Source organism: Hemiscyllium ocellatum, chromosome 5, assembly GCF_020745735.1.
Source record: "Hemiscyllium ocellatum isolate sHemOce1 chromosome 5, sHemOce1.pat.X.cur, whole genome shotgun sequence".
In the NCBI taxonomy this organism is placed as follows: domain Eukaryota; kingdom Metazoa; phylum Chordata; class Chondrichthyes; order Orectolobiformes; family Hemiscylliidae; genus Hemiscyllium; species Hemiscyllium ocellatum.
Window position 1 is genome coordinate 123,550,059 of NC_083405.1, and position 24,752 is coordinate 123,574,810.

Consider the following 24,752-nt stretch of genomic DNA (forward strand, 5'->3'; position numbering starts at 1 on the left):
CTGGTTGATGAATCGAGAACTGGAAAAATTAAATTTATAATTTTAATTAAAATTACAGGTTGTCTTTTAGGAAAAAGATTCTGGGATATTTTTTTCTTTGAGAAGATTGGGTGACTTTGAAACTCTGTTTCAGAAGGCAGTACAGGTGGGCCATTGAGTATTTTTAAGACTGAAGCAGACAGATTAGTTTTAGCTAAGGGAATAAAAAGTTATTGGGAGGAAGATGGCTACATCGACATCACCGGCAACCTCTCACAGATGAGAATGTGTCCGTAGGTGGCTGTACAGACTAATATGGCTACTGCAGGCTCCATTACACACATGCTACAGAAGGTGGTCATGGAAGGGGGTGATGGTATGTGGTGCATTGTATGTAGATTTTGAAACACAAACAGATTAGTCATGAAAATTAAAATACTATGGATGCTGGATATCTGAAATGAAAACAAAAATGCTGGAGCAGCTCAGCAGGTCTGGCAGCATCTGTGGAAAGAGAAGTTGCATTAACTTTTGAGTATAGTATGAGTTCTTCAGAAATCAAAGGGATTGAAAAATGCTGAGTTTTTATCTGTGGACAGAGGCAGGGGAGGAATGAGAAGAACAGATGGAGTGGATGCACAGGGTTTTATTATCAGCCCAAACATGTTGGCTGGATCTTGTAAAATAGCACAACACCAGGTTATAGTTCAACAGATTTAGTTGGAAGCACTAGCTTTTCAGAGTACTGCTCCTTCAAAGGTGGCTGTGCACAACCACCTGATGAAGGAGCAGCGCTCTGAAAGCTAGTGCTTCCAAATAAACCTGTTGGACTATAACCTGGTGTTGTGTGATTTTTAACTTTGTACACCCCAGTCCAACACCGACATGTACAAATCTTGTAAAATATATTTACATCAACCAGACAAATTCGGCTCGAATGTCAAGCATGAGAGTGCTTAATTCGAACATGATAGTAGTCTTCCTGACCAGGATTTAGCTCCCTAGCCATTCCACCCATTTGACTCTCCTGTTCCTACCTGGCCTCACACCTTACCTTCGCCCTTTTCCCGCCTGGGGTGAGGGGTAGTTCTGCGCCTGCGCGCTGGCGGATTCTTCTCGAGCTGTCAGGGAACATGTAACAAAACTTTTGCAACAAAGAGTTAGAGGGGAGTTCGAGACCTTCAGCATTTCACCATGGACTGCAAACGCGGTTTCAAAGGTATCCTTCTGGATGTTGATTGCAATCAGGTCAGTTTGAAACGAGAGAAGCTAAATCGTGAAGTTTTTAAGAACTATGTATGTATGTTTATATTAACCAGAAGCTGCTCGCCTTGCTGAAAACATGAATCGCTGTTAGCAAGTATTTGGAAATGAATCTCGCTTTGTGTTCTTTTCGATACTGAAGTGAATAATTTCGTTTTTCTTTTTAAGGTTTGCGCTCTATAAAATGTCTTCACCTCTTAGTGTGGACACCCTGCGTGGGAGTGGGGGCGGGGTGTTAGGGAAGGCAGACCATTCTGGGCTGATGGCCCATTTAAACATCGTTCATTTTGGAGGGACTTGGGGAAGTCAGTTAAGCTCCTCGGCATTGTGTCAGGGGCTGGGAGGTGTCTGTTTAATCACCGCGATTGGTGATACCACCCACAGGCACGTCACCGTGTTTCTGGTGAAGATAAACTAGTCCCTGATGTTAGAGAGTTTTCATTCGATCTGTTAATAGTTTACCGTGCAGGCTTTACCGACTTCTAAAATGTAACAAAAGAGATTTCAACAGCGCGAATAGGTCACTCCCATCACTCCTGCTCAACTGAGTTCGTTCTGTCTGACCTCCAACTCTGACCTGTCTTTGCCCCAAACTCAAGAGTACCAGGATCTCAATCTTTAAAACTGCCTTTATTTCTGCCCTGACAACCTTTTAGCAGGAGAGGATTCCCCCTTTTTAGTGATTCTTCAGTGAAAAAAAGCGTGTTGTTGTTTCTCTCCTGAATCGCCTGGCTCTGGTTTTTAAACTATTGTCTTTTTGTACCTGTAACGCCCTCTCCCCCAGCCAGAAATAATTTCTCTGCAGGGATACTATTGGAAGCCTTCAAAATTGCAAGCACATCATTTTCATTCCCCTTCGGCAGAACCATCCCTGTAGGGAAAAAAAACACTGTGCCCACCGCCACCCGGGGTATTTCACACCGTGACCTCCCTCCTGGGGGAAATTTCATTGTGTGTCCCCTGTGGGGCAAATCATACCGTGCCCACCTTCCCACCCCTCGCAGCAAATAACACTTTGCACCCCCTCCTGCTTCAAATCACATGGTATTAGAACATCGAACAGTACAGCACAGAACAGGCCCTTCAGCCCACAATGTTGTGCCGACCATTGATCCTCATGTAAGGTAAACCTAATGTACGAATCCTCAAATTTCTGTGACCATATGCATGTCCAGCAGTCTCTTAAATATCCCTAATGACATCGCTTCCACAACTGTTGCTGGCAACGCATTCCATGCTCTCACAACTCTCTGCATACGTCATAAAGTGAACCTTTTCTTGGGCAAATCATACTGCAACTCTCAGGGTCAATTACACTGTACTAGAGCACTAACCATACATCCCCGCTGCCAGGAGAAAGTGAGGACTGCAGATGCTGGAGATCAGAGTCAACAGAGTGGCGCTGGAAAAGCACAGCAGGTCAGGCAGCATCCAAGGAGCAGGCAAATCGATGTTTCGGGCATAAGCCCTTCATCTGGAATGAGGCCGTGTTGCCAGGGCACGTCGTAATATTCACTCGGCAGTAAAAATTACACTGGGGCCCACCCCTGGCAAATCACACATTGCCCACCCCAATAAAATTCACACTTTAAACAAATCCAAAATGAAAGGTCACACACATAGATTCTCACCTGTTCAAAGGTCATCCATGTCTTGGCTCTGGTTCCTTCCAGTTCCACCTATGGTCCCAGTGCAAGGTCCTGGCTAGTTGCCCTCACTTACCATACCCTAAGGATGGTCCTGTCACCTAGATGATGACTTTGAAGATATAGCATTACATTTGAATTGCTCCAATTGTGGAAGTTCACCAACGTGGCTGTACAACTTGGAATTAAGTCCCAGTCTGTCTCCAAAAGTGAATGTTATGGATTCATTCAGTGTAGATGTGGCCTTACATTATTTCAGGTTGACAGCTTTGTGTTACATATTCCAATATGTTGAGCAAGTTCACTGGAAAATGTAAATACTTTTCTAAATTAATCTCATGTTTTGTATGTTTTTCTTCTAAAAGATTGTTCATGGGAACTGGGCGTCACACCATTATTTATTGCCCATTCCCAGTTGTTGTGGGGAGACCACCTTCTGAATTCCTGTAGCCCATGTGATGTAGCAATTCGCATTGAGCTATAGTAACAAAATCCAGAATTTTGATCCAGAGACACTGGAGGAATGGGCTGACAGTGTGCAACTTGAAAGGGAATCTGCAGGTGGTGATGTTCTCATGTGTTTGCGAAGCTCATATATCCAGTAGAAGTTAGACACAGGGAAGAGGATTATGACAATAAAATCGGATGTAATGTGTAGCGAAAGAACAATGGTTTCTTAAGTGTTTGACCAGATACCGTTCAAATGGTTCCGATGATGTTGTCAAGTCTATAAAATAAGATAAAATTTTTAAAAATGTGGAAAAAATGAACAACTATGGACATCTGTGTCAAGATGGGTTTCTAAGAAGGTGGTGTTGCTTGCCTAGTAATTACATTTTTTTTTAAGAAAATCAGTGGCTGAGATCTTTCAGTGTCCGGATCACCAGAGACCTGACGTATTACCAGAGAAGTACACTGGGAGTCACTGGAAGGCCCCATACACTGGTTGCATGGGAATTGCCATCAAAATTTGAATTTACAATGGGCAATTTCCCTGATGTGTGGAACCCTCCTTAAAAATCTCCATCACTCAATCATTTATCAGAATAGCTACTCAGGAAATGTTAGACAGAAAAACAAAGGTCTAACTCCTGGGTAACCATACAACTAACCCCTCAACCTTCCTGTCTCCAATTCCCACCCCATCCCCCAACGATTCCCTCCTGACCTGATCTCACTCTCCCCACCTTACACTCTTACCACATATTTCAATCCACCCTAACCACTTACACATCTGCACACTCATCCACTCACTTCTACTCTCAGACTAAGACATTTAAAATTGTTACTTAGGTGGCAGCCGGTACTGTAAAAAGGGGGTGTGGCTTCCCTCCTCCGATGTCTCCGAGGGTTCCTACATATAACAAAGTTTATAGGATTCTCCATTGGAAAATTGGCCAGAAACATCAGAGATAGGAAATTGGATAGTTTATTGGCTGGTCAGCATCACTTTGACTGCTGTATAGGTCGTTCTGCAATAACTTAACAGTTGCGTTCCTGTGTGACCCCATGCTATCAAAAATCGCGCTGTAGAAGATTGCTATCCGCGTTCAGTAGAAAGTTCGCGTTATCCAAACAGCATCCACATTTCATCGATCACGTTATAGCCAAATTGTGCTAACAAAACACATGTAAAACCAGAATGACATGTCATGTAATTTAGTGAATATTCGGAAAGATGTTGTGAAACTTGAAAGGGTTCAGAAAAGATTTACAAGGATGTTGCCAGGGTTGGAGGATCTGAGCTACAGGGAAAGGCTGAATAGGCTGGGGCTGTTTTCCCTGGAGCGTCGGAGGCTGAGGGGTGACCTTATAGAGGTTTACAAAATAATGAGGGGCATAGATAGGATAAATAGACAAAGTCTTTTCCCTGGGGTCGGGGAGTCCAGAACTAGAGGGCATAGGTTTAGGGTGAGAGGGTAAAGATATAAAAGAGACTAAGAGGCAACTTTTTCACGCAGAGGGTGGTACGTGTATGGAATGAGCTGCCAGAGGATTTGGTGGAGGCTGGTACAATTGCAACATTTAAGAGGCATTTGGATGGATGTATAAATAGGAAGGGTTTCGGGGGATATGGGCCGAGTGCTGTCAGGTAGGACTAGATTGGGTTGGGATATCTGGTCGGCGTGGACAGGTTGGACCGAAGGGTCTGTTTCCATGCTGTACATCTCTATGACTCTATGACACTTAACAGGAACAGGACTATGAATAGTGGACAGAGTAGGAGTGAATGGATGTTTATTTGTCTCATGGGGTGAAGGTAATGAGGGACTGGACATTTCAATGTGAAAGGCAAATAGACAACAAATGGCACTGCAGTTCAGTTTAGAGTCATGGAGATGTACAGAACGGAAACAGATCAGTCAGTCCAACTCGTCCATGCCAACCAGATATTCCAATCCAATATAGTCCCACCTGCCAGCACCCGGCCCATATCCCTCCAAACCCTTCCTATTCATTTACCCATCCAGATGCCTTTTAAATGTTTAGATGCAATTGTACTAGCCTCCACCACTTCCTCTGACAGCTCATTCCACATACACACACATACACACACACACACACACACCACCCTCGGAGTGAAAATGTTGCCCCTTAGGTCTTTTTATGTAATATTTTATTGGACAGGGGGGAGTGTTTTAAGCTGTTAAGGAACAGTGAAAATAGATACATCCTAAAAGAAAAGATGCTTAGCAAAGTGTAGGAGTAAAATCTCTAGGTTCAGAGATATGGATCTTAACAGGCAATACAGATAGAAAAGACTTTAAAACAAAAAGTTTATTGGGAAGCAAGACCAGGTGCTCCTCTCGGTCTGAAAGGCCTCTAATTGACTCCTTAACTATGAACATGTCTCCAAATTATTTAAAGGGGCACCTCCATGAAAACAGCAGGTACATAAGAACATAGAACTTAGGAGGATGTCATTCGGTCTTTTGATGGTCATTGCCTGGAATTTGTGTGGTGCGAACGTTACTTGCTATTTGTCAACCCAAATCTGGATATTGTCCCAATCTTGTTGCATTTGAACATGGACTGCTTCAGTTTCTGATAAATCACAAATAGTGCTGAACATTGGTGAGCATCTCCACTTCTGATCTTATAATGGAGGGAAGGTCATTGATGAAGCAGCTGAAGATGATTGGCCTAGGACACTACCCTGAGGAACTCCTGTAGAGATGTGCTGAAACTGTGATGACTGACCTCCAACAACTACAACCATCTTCATAAGTGCAAGGATGATTGCAACCATCGGAGAGTTGCCCTTTGATACCTATTGATTCCAGTTTTGCTAAGGCATAATTCAAGTATGTTTTGCCCAGTTGTTGTTCCCTCACCACCTGCCATAGATCCAGTCTAGAAGCTACGTCCTTTAGGATCTGACCAGCTCGATCAGTAGTGCTGTTACCAAGCCACTTTTAGTGGTGGACATTGAAATTCCCTCACCCATAGTACATTTTATGACCTTGCCACCCTCAATGGGTCCTCCAAGTGTTGTTCAATGTGGAAGAGTACTGATTCATCAGCTGAGTGAGGATGGTGCATAATAACCAGCAGGAGGTTTCCTTGTCTATGTTTAACCTGATACCAGGAGTCCAGAGTTAATGTTGAGGACTCTCAGGGCAACACCTTCCAACAGTATACCACTGTGCCTCCATCGCTGCTGGGTCTGTCCTGCTGGTGGGACAAAACATATCCAGGGATGGTGATGGTAGTGTCTGGGATACAGTCATTCTCACAGTATCATATCTTACAATGTCAGGTGCTCTGTCAATTTTGACACTATCTCCCCAGATGTTAGTAAGGAGGACGTCTAAGGGTTGTCAGGGCTGTTTCTGCCATTATCTTTTCTGGTCCATGAGATTAATGTTTTTGTCGAGATTTTGTAGCAATTGCCCATTTATGAGGGCAGCTGAGAGTCAAGCACATTGCCGTAGAGTCAGACCAAGTGAGGATGGCAGAGTACCTGAAAATCGACAATGGTTTTATGGTCATCAGTGGGTTCTTAATTCCAGATATTTTTATTCAAGTGAAATTTGACCATCTGCCTTGGCAGGATTCGAACCCAGGTTCCCATAACATTAGCGAAGTTTCTGGACTAATAATACCATTAGGCCATTGCCTCCCCATGCTTAACCTATTCAACCTTTTCTTCACAAGATAATCATTTCATATACGTGAATCTTCTCTGAACTGTTTCTCATCCAAAACCTTTCCCCCAGGGCAGCACTGTGGCTCCACGGTTAGCACTGCTGCCTCACACCACCAGGGTTCCAGGGCGACTGTCTGTGTGGAGTTTGCACATTCTCCCAGTGTCTGCGTGGGTTTCCTCCGGGTGCTCTGGTTTCCTCCCACATTCCAAAGTTGTGCAGGTCAGGTGAATTGGCCATGCTAAATTGCTCATAGTGTTAGGTGCATTAGTCAGGGGTAAATGGGACTGGGTGGGTTACTGTTCGGAGGGTCGGTGTGGACTTGTTGGGCTGAAGGGCCTGTTTCCATGCTGTAGGAAATCTGATCTAAAATAAAGTAGACCAAAACTCTATGTAGGACTCCAAATTGCCCAGAGAGGAGACTCCTGGTAGTAGCAGTACCTGGAGAGGAGAGTCCTGGCAGTAGCGGTGCCCAGAGCCTGGAATCTTGGCGGCAGCGGTGAGGTGGCGGCAGGAACAGAGCCAGGGTCTCCTGGGGTGGCATGGTCATTGCTGTTCCCAGACCGGGACACCTTGAAGACTGAAACACCTTGTAGAGACCTTGCAGAAGCCCTGAAGTCATGATTGAGATGCCAGTTTGAACAGAAGATGAATTCTTATTTAAATAACTTATTCTTGTAAATCAAAATAGCGCTGGATTGTGGCAACAAAACACTTTTCATTGTATCTTCAAGATGTAACTGACAATAAATAAATCTTTCATAAATAAATCATTCATCATCCTTCATGAGCTCTTACCCCAAGGTTCTGTCCAGCAGCAGTTAAAGCAGTTACACAGTAATAAAACCTCCCAATATTCCATATTGCAATAACCACCAACATCCCATTTAGTGGGCAGCACGGTGGCACAGTGGTTAGCCCTGCTGCCTCACAGCGCCTGAGACCCGGGTTCAGTTCCCGACTCAGGCGACTGACTGTGTGGAGTTTGCACATTCTCCCCGTGTCAGCGTGGATTTCCTCCGGGTGCTCCGGTTTCCTCCCACAGTCCAAAGATGTGCGGGTCAGGTGAATTGACCATGCTAAATTGCCCGTAGTGTTAGGTAAGGGGTAAATGTAGGGGTATGGGTGGGTTTCGCTTCGGCGGGTCGGTGTGGACTTGTTGGGCCGAAGGGCCTGTTTCCACACTGTAAATCTAATCTACCTTCAAAATCACTTATTTTACCTGCACAATAAATTTCTGAGTCACCGAGATCCCTCTTTACAAGACATCTGTAATTTTCCGATGACACGTTAGTTTAACTAACCTATTGTTTCCTGCTTTCTGTTTCTCTTTTGTTGAATAAAGTTGTTGCATAGCTATTTTCATATTTGTTAGGATTCTTACTGAACCTATGGAATTTTGGAAGATAATAAATATTGCATCTATAATCTCCACAGCCATTTGTTTGAGACTGTAGGAATCAAGTCATCTGGCTACTGGGGACTGTTGGTCTTTAGGTCTGATAATTTTCCCAGGACCTTTTCCCTGGTATACTGTTTCAAGTTCCTTCCTCCCATTCAACTTTTGATTTTTAACTACTTTTTGGAAGCTAAATGTTCTACATTGTATACACATGCAAAGCACTTATTCAACACTAACATAATTTACTTCTTTTCCATTATCAACTTCCCAGCCTCACTGCACAGAAAATCAACAAAAGCATTACTTACTCTTTTCCTATTTAAATAGTCATATAAAGTCTTACTGCTTTTATATTGTTTACTATTTTTCACTCATACTTAATATCCCTTTTTTCAGTCATATTTGCTAATTCTTAAAATCTGACCAATGTTCCATTTTTGCAGATTTGTACAGTGTTCCTTTCAGTTCGATACTACTCTTGACTTCCTTATTCAGCCACAGATGATGCCTCCTTTCTCACAGCAGAAATAAATCTTTGCTGAAAGATATTAAATATCTCATTTCAAGTGTGCCATTGCATTTCTGTTATTTTTATATTTAAATCTCATTTCCTAGTTCATTTTAGCTAGCTATACCTCATATCATTATAAATATTCACATTCAGGTTTAAGACACTTGTCTTAAACCCATATATCTCTTCTTCAAACTGAAAGTGACATTTTAGCATGTTATGATCATTTTTAAGTAAAAGCTTCTTGACCATAACGTTATCAGTTAGTCCTGTGTATTACTCTCATCAGCTCTAGAACAGCTGATTGACTGTAGAACACACTGTTCTGAGAAAACTTTCCAAGTATATTCTATGAACTAATTTTCCAGGCTACCTTTGCCAGTCTGATTTGCTCAATCTACACGTAGATTAAAGTTACCCAAGGTTTTGCAGTATATTTTATCAGCTCCATTTGATTTCCTGTATACTGTGTACTGCAGTAAAACTACAAGGCACAAGTCAGGAGTATGATGGAATACTCCTCACTGTATGGATGAATGCAGTTCCAATACAACACAAGAAGCTTGATATCATCCAGGACAAAGCAGACCACTTGGTTAGTACCACATCCACCACTGATGCGCCTTTGACAGCACCAACCCACAACGTCAGCCACCTAGAAGGATAAAGCATCACCTGCAAATTCCCTCCTAAACCACACAACATCCTGACTTGGAATGGTATAGAATTATGGAAAACCTCTCCCAACAGCACCCAAGGACAATAGCAATTCAAGAATACAGCTCACAATCACCTTCTCCAAGGTAATTAGGAATGGGCAATAAATTCTGGCTTAGCCAGTGACACCTGCATGTATGAAAAAATAAACAAGAGTAATGTTCCTGACCTGACTGTGACCAAACAGAAGGTCCTAACTGAAGCAATTTTTTTTCTCTGGCAACCTTCAACAAGGTATCCAAAGATAACTTTCCAAACTTTCTGTAACTTTGCCTGATCCATTGCAGCACCTGTAACTTGACCGTCAGTATACCGACTCAGACAAATTTGCTCAAGTGGCAGGCACTTCTGCTGATATGGTTGTTGTGGATCACCCTGCAGCTTCCATACGCTACAGCTGCAACACATTACCTGCCCTGCCACCTTATTGTGTTTAACTAATTACATTTAGAAATAACACTCAGTGATTATCTGTAGCTATATCTGGTGATTTTACTCATTAAGCTGTAAATTTAATGAAATAATTGTCTCTGCTCAGACCCAGTTCAGACTACTAGTTCCATTTATTGAGATAAAAAAGACTTTCAACCCACCAGCAATTCACCTGTCTGCTCACCTAATTAGTGCTTCAGGGCTTCAGCTCTTACATCCAGCTGCTGGTGTCTGGCTCTGTTTCTTGGCTAAATCCTTTTATCTAAGTGGTCAGAATAGCACATCCCCCTTCACTGCAGCAAAATCTTTCATTCACTATCATCCCAATCTGACACTGTATCCAGCTGTGCACAGTGACAGGTTGTTCTCCTCATGCTTACTTATTCTGTGCACTTAGCATGATCACCTGTAATCCTACAGCTCCCGAATTAATTAGCTGTTTGCATTTCTAGATTTGGGTTTAAAGTAAAATTTGGCTCCAGGGGCCCTCTTGTGGCACAGTGGTAGTGTCACTACCTCTCAACTGGGAGGCCCAGTTCCAAACTGCAAATGTGTTGCTGGTCAAAGCACAGCAGGTTAGGCAGCATCTCAGGAATAGAGAATTCGACGTTTCGAGCATAAGCCCTTCATCAGGAATAAGAGAGAGAGAGCCAAGCCGGCTGAGATAAAAGGTAGGGAGGAGGGACTAGGGGGAGGGGCGATGGAGGTGGGATAGGTGGAAGGAGGTCAAGGTGAGGGTGATAGGCCGGAGTGGGGTGGGGGCGGAGAGGTCAGGAAGAGGATTGCAAGTTAGGAGGGCGGTGCTGAGTTGAGGGAACCGACTGAGACAAGGTGGGGGGAGGGGAAATGAGGAAGCTGGAGAAATCTGAATTCATACCTTGTGGTTGGAGGGTTCCCAGGCGGAAGATGAGGCGCTCCTCCTCCAGCCGTCGTGTAGTTGTGTTCTGCCATCCCACTTGCTTCAGAGATATGTAATAATAATGATGTCTCTGTACAGGTTAATTAGAAAAATAGGTTAACTTAAATACAATAAAATTTGTCTGCACCCCCAACCTCAATATCTAAAGTTTATGTTATGTTTTTGCTTTTCCTGCTTTTATATGGCATACTGACAGTGAACCCACCTCCCTCTCCCCATGTGTTATTTATGCTCGATCTCCCTTTCCACCCTAATCTTCTCAGATTATGTTCCTCTCTCTTTCTCCTGCATGACCATTAATGTTGCTGACATTTGTCACACCATTATTACTCTCTTAACATGTCAATCAAATTTTACATTATCTCACAAAATCATGAATCTTGCTTCTAAGCTGTTCATTCAAGTCCAAATTCAGTGACTTGATCTCAAGCACCTTGGCTGAGGGGGCTGGTTAACTCAGTCAATTGGATGACTGGTTTGCAACACAGAATGATACCAACATTGGACTAAATAGCTCAGACTAAGTTCTTGTACCAGCTGAGGTTACCATGAAAGACTCTCCTTCTCAACCTCTCCCCTGGCCTGAGGTGTGGTGACCCTCAGGTCAGACCACCAACAGTAGTTTATCTCAAATGAGAAAGCAACTCTATGGTCTGAAAGGGCTTTGGGAAAAGCTAGGCTAATTTTACTATGGGAGTGCTACACTATTGAAGCTACTGTCTTTCAGATATCTAGTTAAATTGAGGATTCTCTCAGGCAAACACAAAAGACTCCACAGCATGAAGAAGAGCAGATATTTTAATACTGGTTATTGTCCTGGACAATATTTACCTCTCAATCAATATTACTGCAAACTAATTTTCCAGTCATTATCGCATTGCTGTTTGAGGGAGTTTAATGGACACAAGTTTGCAGCTGCATCTCTTAAACAGTGACTGAAATGACCAAGCAAGTCATTCCATTGTAATGAAAACAGCTCACAACCACTTTCCTAAGGGCATTTAGAGATAAACAGTAAATACTCATGTACCATGAATGCATTAAAAAGGTACAGTATAGAAACAGACCACTCAGCTACACCAGTTTGTGCTGGTGTTTATGTTGCACACAAGTCATCACATGATTCTCCAAACCCATCGGCATATCCGTCAATTTAGTTCATTCTTATCTGTTTACCGTGCTTTCTTTTCAAATACTGTATATGCTAAATGTATGCTGTTTACCTCAATCACTCTTGTGACAGTCAGTTCCACAACCTTAATAAACTTTGGCAAAGAGATTTCTCCTGAGTTCCCAGTTGGCTTTATTAGTGACTAGTTTATATTCTTAATTTCCAGTTTTGCAAACTATCATGGGCAGAAACATTTTCTCTGTGTGTAACTTGTCAAATCTTTTTATAATCTTGAGGATGTTCACAGAGTCACCCTCCCAGTTTTCACTCTTCAGAAGAAAGTAGTCAAACTTTCCTGAAAGGTCGACCTTCACAATTCTGGTAATCATCCGGTTAAATATTTTGTTCACTTTCATCAATACCTCTCGATTCTTTATCTCTTATATGGAAGCTGAAAAGAAAGACGGACTTGATTCGATGAAGTATCCTTTAAAAGAAATGAGAAGGTTCCAAAAATGGCATCACTTTGGACAGTCACTGAAATGCAATTACCTGTTTGCCCACCGCGCATCATTTTCAAGCTGCATTTTGCTAGCATCGCTCCAAACTCTTAGCTAATTGGCCATATTCTGTGTGACCCCATACAATGAGTGAGGTTAAACATTTTAACTGTAGGGACATTGCAGTAGAACCCAATCTTCAGTTTATCTCATGACCATTATGATGGGTCAGAAACCTGTTCAGATGTTAATTTCAATTTCCATATGATTTGGAGATGCTGGTGTTGGACTGGGGTATACAAAGTTAAAAATCACATAACACCAGATTATAGTCCAACAGGTTTAATTGGAAGCACACTAGCTTTCGGAGCGATGCTCCTTCATCAGGTGATTGTGGAGGGCTCGATCATAACATAGAATTTATAGCAAAAATTTGCAGTGTGATGTAACTGAAATTATACATTGAAAAATTGATTGTCTGTTAAGCCTTTCATCTGTTAGAATACAGTGATAGTTTCACTTCTTTCATGTGTAAATCACAAAACCTTTTTTTTAAAGTTGCATTCTCGGGTTAGCTATTAACAATGGTGATGATAGCTAGACAATATGTTGTCAACATATTGTCGAGCTATCACCATTGCTAACAGCTAACCCGAGAATGCAACTTTAAAAAAAAGGTTTTGTGATTTACACATGAAAGAAGTGAAACTATCACTGTATTCTAACAGATGAAAGGCTTAACAGACAATCAATTTTTCAATGTATAATTTCAGTTACATCACACTGCAAATTTTTGCTTTAAATTCTGTTATGATCGAGCCCTCCACAATCACCTGATGAAGGAGCGGTGCTCCGAAAGCTAGTGTGCTTCCAATTAAACCTGTTGGACTATAACCTGGTGTTGTGTGATTTTTAAATTTCCATATGTATATACTAACTGAACTGTACCAGTCCAATACTCTGTTTTGTTTTCTCTCCCTAAATGGAAAGGTACATGATCGTGATAATGATTCATCTGCAGTTTGCTGTGTGAAGTCAGAATCAGTCAGATGCTTGTGTCTGGCTAGTGTGTATCTGCTGTTCAAAAAGGCATCGTCACACCTATAACCTTAGATAAATTGCTCATTAGAATGGAAATTGCACAGTTTAATGGGTTCTGAGAGGCTGAGAACTCTAAGACTAGCAAGGCAGGTGATGCTCAAAGGATCAGGCAGATAAATGATTTTGAGGTGTGCACGCTCCCTCGAATGCCTCAATTCACTTTTGCATGTCCCTGACGAATTCTTTTGATGTACTCAGTGCCTTCCTGAATAGAGGTTCTCTATTTTGATTAGTCATGAACCAGAGGCTCGCTGAGTCAGTGGGGACCTTTGATTTCCTCAGGGAGGCTTTGAAGGCAACTCTGAGGTTTTTCAGCAACTCCTAGTTGCCTACGGCCGTGACTGAGTCCCAAATAAAACTGTTACACCAGCAGTCCGGTGCCAGGCATACCTCAATATTTCCCAATCCGCCGAACTGGTTTTTAGTGATTAGTGCCTCGACGCTGTGCATGTTAGCTTGGTAGAATTGTAATTGATAGAAATATCCTTCTCAAGACTGTCATTTCCCTTACAGTCCTTTGCATAGCCTTTGTAATGGTCCCATCAGGGGATTTGGTGAACAAGTATGTCACAGTTTGACTTCAACCAGAAGATCTATTATGTAAGACTGGCAGAAGCAAGAGTTGCTGAATTAATGATCTGGTTTCCAGGGGGATTTCTTTGAAAGCCAGTTTTGATTGACAGAATCGTTAATTATGGAAGATACCTTTTCATCTTGCCTTCACCATTTGGACTTCAAAGGGTAGAGAAGCTGATAATTTATAGATCAGAAATTTTCTTCCTTTTTTTTGCGAACTGTACTGTGCTCTTGTGTATGTCAGAACCTGGTTGGGAATGATCTGTGAAACTCAGGGCTAAAGAATGTCTCTTTCCTCGCAGTACAGTGTAGTTACAGTAAAGGTTACAAAAATTACTGTGGCTTTTGGATTTGCCATTTCAAAACCAAGTATTTTACTGTATGAAATGAATGCAATCCATACACTTAGATTCTTTTTATTCTTTCAATATAATCACCGAACATTCAGAACATTTTAAAATGAAGGGACAAGATGAGACCGCTTTAGTAAATGGTGAGTTGTCATGGCAGCAGTTACATAAGATGGTAGTACTTATGTAAATTGCTTTCAGTGAGATAACCTAATGTCATATTTCAAAATCTTTTCAGTATCCATTTTATATATTAAAAGCACTTTTACTACTCCTGATGGCTGTTGTGTAAGTGGATCACATGATGTTGAATGAGTCAGAACAGATCTTTTTTGAGTCCACTTTCTGTGCTGGATTAGCCAATTTGAATTTATTTGATATAACATTAAATGTGTGCTCCCAGGACGATGGAGGGGAGCAATTCAGTAGGAAGGACCATTCAAGAATTGCAATTAGTATTTTATTTGTTCATTTTTTCATTTTTAATTCATGGGATATGGATGTTGCTGGCTAGACCAGTATTTATTGCTTACTGTATATACCCTTGAGGTGTCCTTTCTAACTATCTAGAAAGGAGAAAATCTCTGTTAGAAGCCCAGTACTATTTGGAAATAGACGTTCTTGAGCTCCATTTTGAAATATACAAGACAAGTTGACCCAGTATGTGCCATTCACAAATTTTACTGGCTTTCATTGGATCACAGATAGTGATTGTGAAGTGTAAGTCTGACATTGTCTTACTGGAGTGATTGGAACAAGGTTGAACAGGTGGATCTTGATGAATATGAGATCCCTGATTGGGTTTGTTAACCTGGGGCAATCAGGGAGCCTTTGCTGACAGATATAAACAAGAGTCTTGTCTCTGGAGAAGGAGCACGCAGTGTCCACCAACATCCTGGAGTTGTTCAGGGAGAGGTGGGCGCCGCAGGGAGTGGAGTGCATCATTTCCCCCTCCAACTCTATTTTGATTTAATCCCTGCCCTCCCTTTCACTGTTTGATCACACAGCATTGCCCTTTGATGTGAAGGGCACTGCTTGTCACTGGCCATTCAGGTGTTTCCTTTCTTCCTGGTGGTGGGAAATGAATAAAATTTGTGCACCTTGTGTCTTTCACTGTGTCTCACACCTAAAAGAAAAAAAAACAGAGTGTCATGGGTTCTGTTCACTCTGAGAGCTGGCTGTCAGGGAAAAAAAATAAACAAGAGTCTTGTCTCTGGAGAAGGAGCACGCAGTATCCACCAACACCCTAGAGTTGTTCAGGGAGAGGTGGGCGCCGCAGGGAGTGGAGTGCATTATTTCCCCCTCCAACTCTATTTTGATTTAACCCTTGCCCTCCTCTTCACTGTGTGATCACACAGCATTGCCCTTTGATGAGAAGGGCACTGCTTGTCACTGGTCACTGGGGTGTTTCTTTTCTTCCTGATGGTGGAATTTGTATAAAGATTTGTACACCTTGTGTCTTTCACTGTGTCTTATGCGTGCAGGGGAACAAATAAGCAGTACCGCAGTTAGGTGGTGATGTGGGGGTAAACAAAAAAAAGAACTGTCAAAGATTCCATAAAAAGAAAACAAAACAAATAAAAAACATTAAAAAAAACACATCTCATGGAGTCTCCTCACTCTAGGGACTGGCTGTGAGCTGGCTGATCAGAGACTGTGTTCTGTCCAGGTGTAACTAAAGGGTGACTTGGTGATGGGAGTAGGTCAGATTAGATTACTTACAGTGTGGAAACAGGCCCTTCGGCCCAACAAGTCCATACCGACCCGCCAAAGCGCAACCCACCCATACTCCTACATTTACCCCTTACCTAACACTACGGGCAATTTAGCATGGCCAATTCACCTGACCCGCACATCTTTGGATTGTGGGAGGATACTGGCTTCTGTGTAGTCGCTTCACTTGTACATCCTCCAAAGCCTTGCTGTGGAGTCATCAAGGGTCGGGTTAATGCTTGGCTGCAGAAGATTTGATGTCTATTCACTTTACTACTAACCCAAGCAAAACATCAGTGGAATGTGAAGAAATTCCAGGGAACTCTGGATATCAAGGGATGACAAGATTTTGATAAGGAAAAAGAAGGAAGCATATGTCAGGTACCGCGCATTGAAAACAGGGGAGGCCCTTCAGGCGTTTAGTGAGAGTGTACGGGTTGCTTAAGAAGGAAATTTAGAGGCAAAGAAGGGGCCATGAAATATCTTTGGCTAATGGTATCAAGGAAAATCCAAGTTTTTTTTAAATAAATGTATCAAGGATATGAGGATTATCAGGGAAAGAGTGTGACCTATTTGAGACCAAAGGAGCAATCGGTGTATGGAGGCAGTGGATGTGGATGAGGTCTTAAATTAATGCTTCTCATCTGTATTCACAGATGAGAAAGACATCATAGCTGGGGATATTGGTTGGAATGGTGAGGTTCTAGAGCATGTTCAGGTTAATTTGGAGGAGACATTAGATGCTTTAACATAAAGCTGCATAAATCCCCAGGGCCTGATGAGATTGCTGTGGGAGGCAAGGGAGGAGTTTTTTGGGGCCCTGGTGGAGACATTTAAGACTTTGTTAGCCCCAGGGGAAATGCTGGATGACTGGAGGATAGCTAATGTGGTTCCATTGTTCAAGAAGGGCAATGTGGGTAGGTAATTACAGACTGGTTCGTCTTACGTCAGTGGTAAGGAAATTATTGGAATAACTTCTGAAGGACATCATAAATCAATATTTAGAAGGACAGGGATTGATTAGGAGGAGTCAGCCCCGATTTGCTAGGAGATCCTGTCTTTCTAAGTTAATTGAGTTTTTTGAAAAGGTGACGAAATATATTAATGAGAATAGTCAAGTTAATGTGGTATACATGGATTTTAATAAAGTCTTTGACAAGGTCCCATGTGATTCAAAGCAAGTTGGCAAACTGGATCCAAAGTTGAGAGTGTGGTGCTGAAAAAGCACAGTGGGTCAGGCAGCATCTGAGGAGCAGGAGAATCGGTGTCTTGGGCAAAAGCCCTTCATCAGGAATGAGGCTGGGAGCCTAGGGGTTGGAGAGATAAGTGGGAGGGGGCTTGGGCTGGGGGGAGGTAGTTGAGAGTGCGATAGGTGAATGCACGTGGGGTAATGTTGATTGGTCAGAGAGGAGGGTGGAGTGGATAGTTGGGAAGGAAGGTGGACAATTAGGACATGTCATGACGATGGTGCCGAATTGGAAGGTTGGATTTGGGATAAGGTGGAGAGAGGAGAAATGAAGAAACTGGTGAAATCCACATTGGTGCTATGGGGTTGGAGGGTTCTGAGGCAGAAGATGAGGCGTTCTTCCTCCTGGCGTCTGGTGGTCAGGGAGTGGTGATGGAGGAGACCCAGGACCTGCATGTACTTGACGGAGTTGGAGGAGGAGTTGAAATGTTCAGCCACGGGACAGTGGGATTGGTTGGTGTGGGTGTCCTGGAGATGTTCTCTGAAGCGCTGTACAAGGAAGCGTCCAGTCTCCCCAATGTAGAGGACTATAACCTGGTGTTGTGTGATTTTTAACTTTGTACACCCCAGTCCAACACCGGTATCTCCAAATCATAATGTAGAGGAGACCACATCAGGAGCAACAGATACAGTAAATGACATGTGTGGAAGTGCAGGTGAAACTTTGACAGATGTGGAAGGCTCCTTTGGGGCCCTGGATGAGGTGAGGGGGGAGGTGTGGACGTAGGTTTTGCAGTTCCTGTGGTGGCAGGGGAAGGTACCAGGAGGGGAGGGTGGGTTGATGGGGCGAGTGGACCTGACGAGGGAGTCGCGGAGGGAAGGGTTTTTATAGAAAGTTCCACCACAGCACACACCAGATGGCCTCATTTAAAGTACGCAATTTCCCCTCCCGAGTGGTTGATGATCTGCCGTCAGCATTTTCCCCAAACTGGTTCCAAAGCCTGGCTTACAAATAGAGGGCGAAGGGTGATGGTGGAAGGCTGTTTTTGTAATTGGTAGACTGTGACTAACAGTATACCACTGGAATCAGTGTTGGGGTCCTTACTGCTTGTCATATATATTAACAACCTGGATGTTAATGTAGAAGGTACAATTAGTAAGTTTGCAGATGACATAAAATTGGTGTTGTAGTTGACAGTGTGGAAGATGGTCTTGGGCTACAGTCTTGATACTGATCAGCTGACAAACTGAGTAGAGCAGTGGCAAGTGGAATTTAATCCCAGTAAGTCCTGAGGTGATGTATTTTTGGAGATCTAGAGAAGGAAATACACAATGAATATTAGGTCTCTAGGGAAGATTGAGCAACAAGAGGACCTTGGTTTACAAGTCCATGGATCCTCAAAGGTTTGAGCACAGGTGGACAGTGTGGTGAGAATATTTGCCTTCATTAGCCAGGTATAGAATATGGAAGCAGGGATGTCTTGTTACAATATTATAAAACATTAGTTAAACCACAGATGGAAAACTGCGTGCAGTTTTGGTCACCACACTATCAGATGGACATGATTACACTGGAGACGGCACAGAGCAGATTCACCAGGATGGTGCTGGGGATTAAAAGTTACAGTTGTGAGGGGAGACTGCATAGATTGCGTTTATTTTCCTTGGAGCAGAGGAGGCTGAGGGGTGATCTGATTGAAGTGTGCAAAATTATGAGAGGCATAGACAGGTTAGATCATGAGAATTTCTTCCCGACCCCCATGGCAGATGTGTCTAAAACCAGAGGGCATAAGTTTAATACAAGGAGCAAGTGATTCAGATAAAATCTGAGGAATTTTGTTTCACTGAGAAAATGGTAGAAATGTGGAATCTGTTGCCTATAGAGGCTATAGAGGTGAAGGTGGTCTCACAAGATTTAAGAAGCATCTAGGTGAGCGCATAATTCCAGGAATAATAGGCTAAGGATCATAGAACATAGAACAATACAGTGCAGAATAGGCCCTTCAGCCCTTGATGTTGCGCCAACCCATGAACTATTCTCAGCTTGGCTCCCTACACTATCCCATCATCATCCATGTATTCATTGTTTAAATCTCCCTAATGTGATTGAGTTGACTACATTGGCAGGTAGGGCATTCCTCACCCTTACCACTCTCTGAGTAAAGAACCTGCCTCTGACATTTGTCTTAAATCTATCACCCCTCAATTTTAGCTATACCCGCTCGTACAAGCTGACGTCATCATCCTAGGAAAAAGACTGTCTACCTATCTAATCCTGTGATCATCTTATATGTCTCTATCAAATCCCCTCTTAACCTTCTTCTTTGCAATGAGAACAGACGCAAGTCTCTCAGCCTTTCCTCATACGACCTTCCCTCCAGATCAGGCAACATCCTCGTAAATCTCCTCAGCATGTTTTCCAATGCTTTCACATCCTTCCTGAAATATGGCGACCAGAATTGTACACAATATTCCAAGTGTGGCTGCACTAGCATTTTGTGTAGTTGCAACATGATATTGCGGCTCCGGAACTCAATCCCTCTACAAATGAAACTAACACACTATATACCTTCTTAACAGCACTATCCAACTGGGTGGCAACTTTCAGGGATCTATGTACATGGACTTCAAGATCCCACTGCACATTCACATTACCAAGGATCTTTCCATTGACCCAGTACTCTGCCTTCCTGTTATTCTTCCCAAAGTGCATCACCTCACATTTAGCTGCGTTGAACTCCATTTGCCACCTCTCAGCCCAATTCTGCAATTTATCTAAGTCCTCCTGCAATCTGTAACACACTTCCAAACTGTCCACTACTCCACCGACTTTAGTGTTGTCTGCAAATTTACTAATCCATCCACCTATGCCTGCGTCTAAGTCATTTATGAAAATGACAAACAGCAGTGGTCCAAAAGCAGATCCTTGTGGCACAACAAATGAAACTGGACTCTAGGCTGAATATTTTCTACTTGCTGCTTTCTTTCAGAAAGCCAGTTTCTAATCCAAACTGCTAAATCACCCTCAATGCCATGCCTCTGCATTTTCTCCCATAGCCTACCATGTGGAACCTTATCAAAGGCTTTACTGAAGTCCATGTATACCACGGCAACTGCCCTAACCTTATCTACATGCTTGGTCACCTCCTCAAAAAAAACTCAATGAGGTTTGTGAGACACGACCTGCCCTTGATGTAACCATGTTGACTATCTGAAATCAGATTGTTGCTTGCTAGATGATTATAAATCTTATCTCTTATAATCCTTTTCAAAACCTTTCCTACAACAGAAGTAAGGCTCACTGGTCTATAATTACCTGGGTCATCTATACTGCCCTTCTTGAACAAGGGCACAACATTTGCAATCCTCCAGTCCTCTGGTATTAAACCTGTAGGCAATGATGACTCAAATATCAAAGCCAAATGCTCTGCTATCTCCTCCCTAGCTTCCCAGAGAATCCTCAGATTGATCCCATCCGGCCCAGGGGTCTTGTCTACTTTCACTCCCTCTAAAATTGATAACCCTGTTCACAAATAACCTCGATCCTTTCTAGTCTAATATCTCATGCCTCATCCTCTACAATATTCTCCTTTTCCTGAGTGAAAATCGATGAGAAATGTTCGTTTAGCACCTCTCTGATCTCCACAAGATCCACCTTCAACTTCCCACTTCTGTCTTTGACTGGCCCTATTCCTACCCTAGTCATCCTTTTATTCCTCACATACCTATAGAAAGCTTTTGGGTTCTCCTTTATTCTATTTGCTAAAAAATGCTCATGTTCTCTCTTTGCTCTTCTTAACTCGTTGTTTAAATCCTTCCTAGCTGATCTGTAACTCTGCCTCATCTGAACCATCTTACCTCATCAACACATAAGCCTCCTTCTTCTTCTTAACAAGAGATACAATTTCTGTAGTAAACCATGGTTCCTTTACCTTATCATTTCCTCCCTCCCTATCAAGGACACGCAATATCTGTTCCTTAAACCAGCTCCACATTTCCATTGTCTGCATCCCCCACATTTTGCTACCCCACTCTATGCATCCTAATTCTTGCCTAATCGCATTATAATTGCCCTTGCCCCATCGGTAACTCTTGACCTGTGGCATGTACCTATCCCTTTCCATCACTAAACTAAACGTAACTGAATTATGGTCACTCTCTCCAAAGTGCTCACCTACAACTAAATTAAACACCTGGCCTGGTTCATTACCAAGCACCAGATCCAGTGTGGCCTCCCCTCTTGTCGGCCCTTCGACATACTGTGTCAGGAAACCCTCCTGTACACATTGAACAAAAACTGATCCATCCAACATACTAGAGTTATAGCATTTCCAGTCAATGTTGGGGAAGTTAAAGTCTCCCATAATGACCATCCTGTTCCTTTCACTCCTACTCAGAATAATTTTGCCAATCCTCTCTTCCACCTTCCTGGAACTCTGCGGAGGCCTGTAAAAAACTCCAAGCAGTGTGACCTCTCCTCTCCTGTTTCTAACCTCAGTCCAGACTACTTCAGTAGACGAGTCCTCGTCAAAAGTTCTTTCAGCCACTGTTATATTATCCTTGACTAACAAGGCCACACCTCCCCCTCTTTTACTGCCTTGCCTGTTCTTAGTAAAAAATCTATACCCTGGAACCTGCAATATCCATTCCTCACCCTGCTCTATCCATGTCTCCGAAATGGCCACAACATCGAAGTCCCAGGTACCTATCCATGCTGCAAGCTCACCTACCTTATTTCGGATACTTCTGGCGTTGAAATAGACACAAGTCAAACCAGCTTGCTGTCTGCCAGCACATTCCTGTGAACCTGAAATCCTGAGCCTGTCCTCCCTACTCTCCTTCCCCTCTGCACTGCAACTTCACCTCAGATTCTCATCCCCCGGCTGAGCTAGTTTAAACCCACCCGAATAGCCTCAGAAAATTTCCCACCTGTGATATTAGTACCCTTCTGGTTCAAATGAAGACCGTATAGGTAAATGGTATTAGTATAGTTTGTAGGTTATTGGTTGGCATAGGCATGATGGGCTGAAGCGCCTGTTTCTATACCATAGGGCTCTCTGAAATTTTTGCAGGGCTATGTCTGTGTCTGTCTCTGTATATAGTCAGTTGTTCGGATGATCTGTTGTTTTCCCTGTCTAATATATCATTTAAGGTCTAACACAATATACATTTAGATAAGGTACACAAGGATAATCAACTGAAGTAAAATGCTTTTGCACATTACCTAAGAGTATTTTTGGGTTGATCTCAATATAATTTCTCAGAATGCGTAGTTTAAAGTTGGATTAAGTGCCACGATGAATGTCAGTTGACGATTTACAGATTAGAATAAATAGTGAACAATTAGCAGCAGGGACAAAAGGAGCGCAGAGTGGTGGGGAGGAACAGAGCAATTGTTGGTGACCTTGTGTCTGCTGTATTTCGCCAGAACAAAATCATGACAATCGTTCTAAAGAACTAAATTGGCTATGACACAATTATTCAGTCATGGGGTTTGAGCTGTCACTGGCTAGGCAAGCATTTATGGCTCATCCCTAATTGCAGTTCTGAAGAAGAGTCATGCCAGACTCAAAATTGTAACTGTTTCTCTCTGCAAACGCTCCAGCATTCTCTGTGCTTGCCTTTGGGTTACCACAATGCTACTGTTCCTGCTAGATATCCTAAGGTTATGGAACGTACTATATAAATACAACTTTATTTCTATTATTGATCAGTCAGAAAACAACATGTAATTGAGTAATGGAATAATTGCTATTTGGTATTAAATTTTCTGTAATTTTCGTCAAATACAAATCTTTTACTACTTTGGTTTGGATAAGAATGGTCAAGGTTTTACCTTCACAGCTGACAAACGTATTTACAATGTTGCGTGGGAAGCTCATATGTGTCAGTTTAAAATCCCAAGTTCTTGTTTATACGAACACCTCAAATTGCTAATAGATTCTGATTTCGGATTTATCCAGTGCATGAAACAACAGCATTAATGATAATTCTGTACAACCATCCAAGACTGCAAAGTTTAAACAAGACAAACCTCCAAATAAAAAATATGACTGATATTAAGATATGGGCTGTAAAGGTTCAAATGATGATACTCTGTGGGTGACATATCAGGTTGGTCAGCCCTGGGGCCAGGCATGTGGAAAACCACCTTGAGCCGTACAAAACACTAACAGGAAATGCAACACTTTGAGTCTAATTTAAAGGACCCCACTTACAGCAGTGCAGTGCTCCTATAGCTTTACTGACTATTATACTTGTTGATGTACTTCAGCATCACAGAGACTTCAGCTACTAAAAAAAAGTGCAAAAACAAGAGGCATAGATTTTAAAGTGATGTGCAAAAGAAATAAGGATGATCAAACATTTTCACTCAGTGAGGAATTAGGGTATAGAATGCGCTGCCTTGAAGTATGTTGGGGGAAGGTTCAATTGAGGCACATTGAGAGAGGGCATTGGATGATTATTTAGATAAAAATGGCATGCAAATGGGGGAAAAAATAGAAGAATTGCTTTAGGTAATGATGCTAATCTGAAGAGCTGGTGCAGGAGCAATGGGCTGAATGGCCTCTTCCTGTTTGTTTCCGTGCTGTACATCTCTTTAACTCTATAGAATCTGAAATTTAAAACTCATACAATACAAAACCTGCAAAGGAAGCAAAATACCTTTTGAGTGTCTTTAGATATTCTTGAATCTGTCTACTCCCTGCCTACAGTTTACTTTGGACACTAATAGGAGAAAGTGAGGACTGCAGATGCTGGAGACCAGAGTTGAAAAATGTGGTGCTGGAAAAGCACAGCAGGCCAGGCAGTATCCGAGGAGCAGGAGAATCGACGTTTTGGGCATAAGCTCTTCTTCAGGAATGAGGCTGGTGTGCCGAGCGAGCTGAGATAAAAGGTGGGGGGAGGGAATTTTGGGGACAGGCGCTGGGAATATGATAGGTGGAAAGAGGTGAGGGTGATAGGCCGGAGAGGGGGTGGGGTGGAGTGGTTGAGAAGAAGATTGTAGGTCAAGAGGGCAGTGCTGAATCCGGGGGTTGTGACTGAGATTGGGGGGGAGTAATGTAGATTTCTCCAGCTTCCTCATTTCCCCACCCCCCACCTTATTTCAGTCCCACCCCCCGGATTCAGCACTGCCCTCTTGACCTGCAATCTTTTTCCCGACCACTCCGCCCCCACCCCCTCTCCGGCCTATCAC

General features: G+C 42.7%; 1 protein-coding gene across 1 annotated transcript in view; it reads left to right on the forward strand.

The window, feature by feature from the left end:
- The first annotated feature begins 1,110 nt into the window (after nucleotides 1–1,110).
- prkag2a (protein kinase, AMP-activated, gamma 2 non-catalytic subunit a) overlaps nucleotides 1,111–24,752 on the forward strand; it is a 441,401-nt gene continuing 417,759 nt past the window's right edge. Inside the window, exon 1 of the mRNA XM_060825156.1 lies at nucleotides 1,111–1,227. Coding sequence (XP_060681139.1) covers nucleotides 1,174–1,227 — 54 coding nt within the window. The 5' untranslated portion in view covers nucleotides 1,111–1,173. The remainder of the gene's footprint in view (nucleotides 1,228–24,752) is intronic.